Source organism: Carya illinoinensis, chromosome 1, assembly GCF_018687715.1.
Source record: "Carya illinoinensis cultivar Pawnee chromosome 1, C.illinoinensisPawnee_v1, whole genome shotgun sequence".
NCBI lineage: Eukaryota > Viridiplantae > Streptophyta > Magnoliopsida > Fagales > Juglandaceae > Carya > Carya illinoinensis.
The window spans coordinates 4,211,141-4,219,249 of record NC_056752.1 but is presented as its reverse complement, the minus strand read 5'-3'; the positions used below and the strand labels follow the sequence as shown (position 1 = coordinate 4,219,249).

At 37.8% G+C, this 8,109-nt stretch overlaps 1 protein-coding gene across 1 annotated transcript; it reads right to left on the bottom strand.

The window, feature by feature from the left end:
- Positions 1-2,711: 2,711 nt before the first annotated feature.
- LOC122304968 lies at positions 2,712-4,231 on the bottom strand. Its single transcript, XM_043120324.1, has 2 exons — positions 3,563-4,231; positions 2,712-3,485 (listed from the first exon to the last, which is right to left on the bottom strand). The coding sequence occupies exons 1-2, from the start codon at positions 4,229-4,231 to the stop codon at positions 2,712-2,714; spliced, it is 1,443 nt and encodes a 480-aa protein (XP_042976258.1).
- Positions 4,232-8,109: the final 3,878 nt, after the last annotated feature.

Genomic DNA, 8,109 nt, shown 5'->3' with positions numbered 1-8,109 from the left:
TGTCACTAAGTCAGTTACACAAATTACACATTAAGGCCAATATTTAGATTGACCTGAATTACATAATTTTCTACAACTACAGCTCCTCATTCACCCCCCTTGCTGGTACTTCAAAGAAGATCCAAACTCATATCACATCATCAACCTCCTTCCATCAACAGTAGAGCACTGGTGTACAAATCTGAAATTTGTTACTTGAAGTGCAACCAGCTAATCTGCACACAATGTTAGTATCCATTGTGAGTATCTCTTTACTTCCATAGGAAAGCTAACAAATATACTTAAACTTATTAAGTATAAACCTCCACCCAATATAGGTATGAACTACATACCATATGTGATTAAGTAGGTTATACCCACATGTATAATGTCCTAAATGTAATCTTCAACTGTATCTCTAGCCTTTTATGCACATTATTTACTAGCTGCACCAGCTTGTAACCTCAAGTCTAGGCTAACAAACCTCAACTGGGCTTCTATTTAGTGCATTATAATGATAACGCCATAGACTTGTACTAATTATCAAGTCTACGTTTTATTTTTATTGCTATTTGGGTTACAAATCTACAACAACGATCACGCCCAAATGAGTTACAATTGGGCGTGATCATAGACCTATGTACAAAAAGCCAACTTTTACATTCGCTAAATTTGTAAACCAAATATCTCCACCAAGGGTCTAAGCTTCTATGTATAATCACCAAATTTTGCACTCATACTTTGAGTGCTTAGTGTCTTGGGACACCAGCAATGGAGGGGAACAAATTGACCTCCAAGTATGAACAAACAGGCTTTGGTTTTGAACATAAGCTGAACATGTAAGCTTAGTTTTGGATTAATACCTGCTGCATTGCGTAGCTTGTTTCCCACCATTACATCGACTTCGACATTGATGCATTGGACGTCCTGCATTGTCTGCACATAACCCACATATATTATAGTCACATCATTATGAGTGATAAAGTTAAACCGTCGGGTTGTGAAATGCATAGCATATAGTTCAAAATTTTTATGCAATCCTAACAAACTCAGTCATAATGATGGTCCCTTACACGTATCCCCCTTCTTGGGTCCCCAACATCATACCAAGTGCATTGAAATAGATAAACCTTACGCCAACCCATGTAGCGTATTTCTATAATATCATGCAACAAACCATAGAAGTCAACTGGGGACCCCTGATGCTCGCCATGAACAACAACCCCACAGTTTTGAGTGCGCCGATGCCATTCACACTCTTGAGTATGAAATCGAACACCATTCATGTTGCATCCGCATAAGACGCTACACACGGATCTGGACCACATGCTAATGCATATATCTCATCATTTATCTCAGTTGGGCTAACTACACGCAGCTCTCGAATCTACCACAAAAAAGAGTCGAATACGATCAGATTATTAAACTAATAGACAATAATTTTTAAGTTCATTTACTGCCACAAAATGTTTTAGGAATATATGTCTTATCTTACGTGTGATCTAAACCACGATGGAAACTGACTCTGATGCCTACGGTCGATGTTATCAGGGTCTTCTTCTTTCATCTTATTATAGTGCTCCCTGAGTAATACAAGGTAATGGTTACAAGGCATGGGCAGATTATATCAAAATAAACGCTGAACTTAACAATTTGAGCATGATGTACTTACTCAATGTATTGATCAACCTCTGGGCAATTATTAAGTACATACCATCGGGTCTTGAACATTAGTGAGTCGACTAATATGTGCGAGTGCGGTGTCCCCAATGGTCTAACCTTTTGTGAGAAAACAGATAAACTTTCCACATTTCCCGTCTCAATCGAACCAATAAGTACATCACTATTGCGTTCGTCCCGATTATATTTCGTTTCTATATCATGGAGGTACATTGAGCAAAATGTTAGGCACTCGAGATGCACATATGCCTCAGCAATTGAGCCTTCAGGACGGGCTCTGTTGCAGACGTAACGCTTGAACTTTCCTAAATACCTCTCAAAGGGATACATCCATCTGTATTGCATGGGTCCTGCTAGTAGAGCCTCCTCTGGCAAGTGAATAGAAAGGTGCAGCATTATATCAAAAAAAGCTAGAGAGAATATCATTTCTAGTTTGCATAGAATGATGGGAATATTAGCTTTAAGACGATCCAATACTGATATGTTCAAAGTCTGAGAACATAACTCTTTAAAGAACCCACTCAACTCTATCAATGCCTGACGCACATCGGCCCTTAAGAACCCACCAATCACAACCGGTAGCAGTGCTTGCAAAAAGACATGACAGTCATGGCTCTTCATTCCACTGATCTTTCCGTCACTAGCATTTACACACCGGCCAATATTCGAGGCAAACCCATCAGGGAATTTAACTTTTGACAACCATGCACAAAAAGCCTTTAGCTCATTTCCATTTAACATGTAGCAACCAAGGCCCATAGTTACACGATCGCCCTCATGTTGTAAGTGCAACTCTTTCCTTATTCCAAGGTTTGCCAAATCCCTACGCGCATTGGCAGAGTCCTTAGTTTTCCCTTCAATATTCAATAATGTTCCCAAGACATTATCGCATATGTTTTTCTCAATATGCATAACATCCAGGTTATGTCTCAAACCCAAGGATAACCAACAGGGAAGTTCAAAAAATATAGATTTTTTTGTCCAATTAAGCTGATTGGGCGTTCGTTTCCTCTTCGAAGTAGATTTACCAAACTCAACATGTGACAAAAGACTTAGTTGTTCAAGCAATTCCTCTCCAACGACTCTTGATGGTTGGAGTCTGTGCTCTTCAAACCCATTAAAAGCATTTTTCTGCGTCTCCATGTGTGCCCTACGGGCAACCATCGTTGATGACCCATGTAGCAATGTTTGCGGCCATATACCAACCATTGTGAATTTGTGTCAGATGTACAATATGGGCATGCCATCTTGCCTTTTGTGCTCCACCTGGAAAGATTGGCGTATGCAGGGAAGTCATTGATAGTCCAAAGTAGAGCTGCATGCAGTGTAAAGTTTTGCCCACTGTACGCATCATAGGTACGAACACCCTCTTCCCATAACTCCTTCAACTCATCGATCAGAGGACGCAAGAACACATCAATATCATTACCTGGTGACTTAGGCCCAGGGATTAGCAACGACAACATGGTATATGGATCTTTCATGCATGACTGTGGGGGCAAGTTGTAAGGCACAAGCAGTACGGGCCAAATGTTGTATGGTCTACTCATGTTATTGAAAGGATTAAACCCATCACTGGCCAAACCAAGTCTAACATTTCGAGGATCTTGGGAAAACATATGATGTTTGATATCAAAGTCCTTCCAAACCCTAGAATCTGATGGATGTCCCATGCATGTCGAATCGTCAACACGTCCATCTACATGCCATCTCATGGCCTGGGCTGTCTTCTTTGACATATATAGCCCTGCAACCGCGGCTTCAGCGGAAAATATCGGAGAACTTTTTTCGGTATCCTTCGAGCGGAACTTGTGCTTTGCTCCCACCTAGATGCTTGACATTTCGGGCATTCATTGTAGGTGGCATTTTCCTTCCAAAAAAAAGCACAATCATTCAGGCACACATGTATCTTTTCGTAACTAAACCTCAAGCCACGCTCCAAGCAACGAGCATCGGCATATGAATCAGGGAATAGAGCTTCCGGAAATGCCTCTTGCAAAAGCTTTATGACCATATCGAAAGACTTCACGGTCCAACTACCAATGCTTTTGATGTGAAGCAACTTCACGATGAATGACAACTTCGAGAACTGCTTACATGAAGGATAAAGTGGACGTCGTGCATCAGCGACCAACTCCTCAAAGGTAAAGTTTGTTTGAGTATTAGAGGTGGATGGTTGATCATCCATGTTCACATCTCCGTCCCTTTGCCACTGACTTCCCATATACGAGCCATGACGAATTTCATCTAACATCTCGTCCAGATCATCTGGATATTCACTGAAATCGAAGGTGTCATCTGCTTCTTCATCAGACAAAGGAGTGGAAAGGAAAGGATCATCTTCTCCATGGAATATCCAGCATTGATAAGTTGGATCAAACCCTCTAAGGAACAAATGATCTTCGACAGTACGAATGGAATGGAAAGCTCTATTCCGACATCTTTTACATGGACACCTAATCTGATCAGTGGTTGGAGTGTGTGCTATGGCCATAGCGAGGAATTGTCTAACACCTTCTTCATACTCACGGGAATGCAATCTATCATCAATATGCATCCAAGCCTTATCCATCTTATGTAGCTGACCAGGTAGTAGAAAAGAGTTTGTTAGGTACATGAGGGAATTGTAGTGGAATAACAATGGTTACGAAACATATTATAGTTACATCTCTTCCTAGTGAGAGAAGTAACCATGAATGGCCTACTTTAGATGGAGCTAAATATCCAACATTAACCACGCTACTAGACATCATCAATTTTTAGTATAAGGTCACAGAACAAAGAGCCTAATCATGTCGAAACGAGTAGGCCGGTATTGCATGGAGGGAAGGGAACATGGGAAGAAGAAGATACCGTAGCACAATAGTCAGGTCTAACACTGCATGAACTAAATTTTAAATAAGTATAACGCCTCGAAGTAAAATTTTGAGAATAAAAGACTTCCAATTTATTTTGGAATTTTGGGTTGGTAGGTCAAAGTGCAAGTATATTCTTATGGGTTACGAGGCTGAAATAGGCTACATCATTTACATGTTAGAAAGTCCCTTGGCGTAAATGTTTACTTTGTAGCAATTTGACTAGGTTACAAAGCTGTAACCTATAGGTGGATTTTTACATGGTTGGTGAATTAGCCTCAGATATATTATATTCAACAGAGGAACAAGATCAGCACAAATGCATGACTAGTGAATATATGTTGACGTGATAACTATGGGCACGACAGGAGAATCATATATGGGAATCTGGAATTGTATATATCAGTCCTTGACAATCATTATACTAATGACTGATTTTTGTGTGTCTAGTAAAACCACGGATTGAATATGTGTATGATAATCACCTAATCATACACATAGGCCAGTAAAATTAATGAGTAAGATTTAGGAAGAAATTTCAAATGGCTAGCCCGGTTAAACCATCTAGTTTAACCAATATTCACAGATACAGGAGGGCAGGAAATGATAATAAAGATATGTCCTCCAACTAGATGTCTTCAAATCCACCCAATAAAAAATTAAACGATGGCTCTGAAAAAGCAAGTAAAGCCAAGAAGAGCACAACAAAGAAACAGAATACATAATATAACATATGTAACACAAATAAGTTTCATGAAAAAATTCAATGCCAAAGAAGCCCCTAATCCAAAACCTCAAAAGAAAACACAAAAAACATCATGTACGTGTTGCAATAGGATGTTTAAACTGGTCTATATAATTGCTTAATAATATATATATATATATATATATATTATGATTTAAAACAGCTACACATGGAACAGGGAACAAAACAGTTAAACAGTTAGGTTGAATTAACAATACTGATGGGTATAAAATCACTCGAAATAAGATACAAGTATGTAAGCATAAACAGATATGAGCAAAGAACCAATAAGTTTTGTGTGGTGGTTATATTATATACTTTCAAAATGTACAAATGATAGAAAAGGCATACCATGATATATGCCTAGATATATGACATGGTTTAGGCCAGTATTTGCTTTGGGCCATGGGGGTAATTAGTGACAAATATCATACATTTGTCCTGTCCAGACGCGTCAATCTTCCTCAAAAAGGGGCATGGATATATATGATATAATATTACAACTCTCAGCTGTTAGGTTCACTTTAAATAGTAGTCTTTTAGTGGGGGGAATTTGTCCTAAGAAGAAGTGAATAGTGGAATATGTTGTTATGAAAATTTGAATACTTCCTAACTTTTGGTTCAAATAATTATATATCCATTGCTCAAATAATTACAGATCCATTGCTCTATCTAAAAGCTCATGCACAGTACTTCTTCCACAATTCGAACCTGAGATCAATTGAACTTTGATTGCCTTCTTGCATGCCCCCACACACACACATATATGTTGGTTATATGTTGGTTGATTTCAAACGCATTATATATGGGGTAAAAGGTTAGTTATTATATGTGAAAGAAGCTCAAAAAGAAAAGGAAACATAATGGAATATTCACGTCCGGACTATTCCAAGTACTGCACTAGTACGAGTTAGCTCAAGTCAAATAGCTAGAAATTAAGCAAAATGAATTGAATTTTGTGTATATATGGATCATGATCTTAGGGTAATAGTCCTTGCATGGCGGGGCCCCCATGGGTTTGACATTTCTTATATACTTGATATAGATGATGATCTAGCTAATCTATTAATTTATCTTTTAATTGTTCGATTTAATTCATGCTAGCACAATTTGCATTTGTGCTAAACCGTAAATATGAAGATAGCCTAACAATACTGGGTGTGTTGGATAGAATCTTTTGACATACTAGATTGCCCACATTTCTTGGTCTCTTCACCTTACAATCACGAACACTAAATCGAGGCGGCCAGCTAGGTGGATATGTGAGTCAAAAGAAGAAGATAAGAGAGCCATTGACTTTTAACTGTTACCTGTCTACAGAAATATATAAATGGAGCGTGCATGGTACGTTTGAATGTGGATACTACATGCAGCTTTAGTACCTAAGCATTTTGACTTCCTTTCTTTTAATGGGAAACAAAGGTCCGTATATAATATATATTATATATAATATGGATTTCTGTCTCATTTACTTTTTCTTATTATATATGTCATGGCTGCACATTTTCTAAAACTGCATCATCTGCAGGACATAGATATATCTAACCATTTATTGACAAAGTCATCCCTAGGATTTAAGTCTTGTGCTTATGTTTGGATTCAAACTTATTACCAGACCCATATATTTCCTAGGCCTGAACAACAGCCCACTAAATCATCAGATTTGGCCCGACCCGTTGTGACCCGCAACCCAATGCCATCACAGGATGACCTGACCCGACCCGATTCATTCGGGTCAGTTTAAATCTGATTTCTTTTCTCTTTTTTTTTAATATACTCCCGTTTCCAGCCCCTGTCTCAATAAATATTATATTCCATAGGCCATCAAATCCCGTTTCCAGCCCTTTCTCAATAAACATTACATCCCAAGCCATCTATCCACTACATTACATTCCATTTACATAGGCCATCTATAACATAAACACTAAAAAATAAACATGAATGTCCATATATATTATGATCCACAGAAAATATTCCAACCCTTTTAAACAAATTCATGAACTAGAAATAAACATGAATATAACATCCAGCCTTTCTCACAAATCCATTCACCAAATTGAATATTCTTAAAGAGAAATGAATCATGCTATCATTTTCATTCTTAAAGACAAAATGGAGAAATGGGTAGCTCCCTGTTCATGGCAGAAATAAGGAGCAAAAACACATCCCCTAAAAACACATCCCCTAACACATTTCCTTCTTAGAAATTTGCAACCCCCGAGTGCATATGCATAACAGTAATATTTTTTGAGCACATACCTAAAAATATGAATTTCTATCTCCGCAAACGTAGAATCTGAGTTTTCCTAATTGTTCTTGAGAAATTGTGTTATTCATAATGAATTTTATTACTCTTAGTTACTAATCGATGTGTTATATTTTAAATAACTTTTTATTTAAGTGATTGACTTATGAAATCATTTTAAATGTTTTAACTCGGTCAGTGTAACTGAAATTATCTATGATTTCATCAGGGCTCTGCAAATCATTGAATAAATCAGATAAAGAATTGTTTTGTGCACAAAGTAAGAGATAGTCAAGAGCAAAGCAGATGTAATTCACAGAGCATAAACATTTTATAATCAACTTCATGTGCAGTAAATCTGCTCTTTGCAAATGCCATACAATGATGAAATGAAATCCCCTGGAAGAAACACAAACCATAAATGAGCTAATGAAGGACTGGGAATGCATTCCATAAAGCGGTATTCCAAATAACCTCCCAGCTAAAATATTTCTGTCAACAAAACATAGTAACAAAGAGAAACCATGTCCAGTAGCAGATCTCCATATGCCCCCCCAAAATTCTTTGTTAATTCAAAATACAATTAACATCACAACGTGCCCTAG

Excerpts from the sequence above, each read along its gene's own strand:
- LOC122304968 (XM_043120324.1), bottom strand. The coding sequence starts at position 4,231 with ATGGATAAGGCTTGGATGCATATTGATGATAGATTGCATTCCCGTGAG. Across the intron at positions 3,486-3,562 it reads TTAGTTACGAAAAGATACAT|GTGGGAGCAAAGCACAAGTT; the intron begins GTGTGCCTGAAT and ends TCAAGCATCTAG.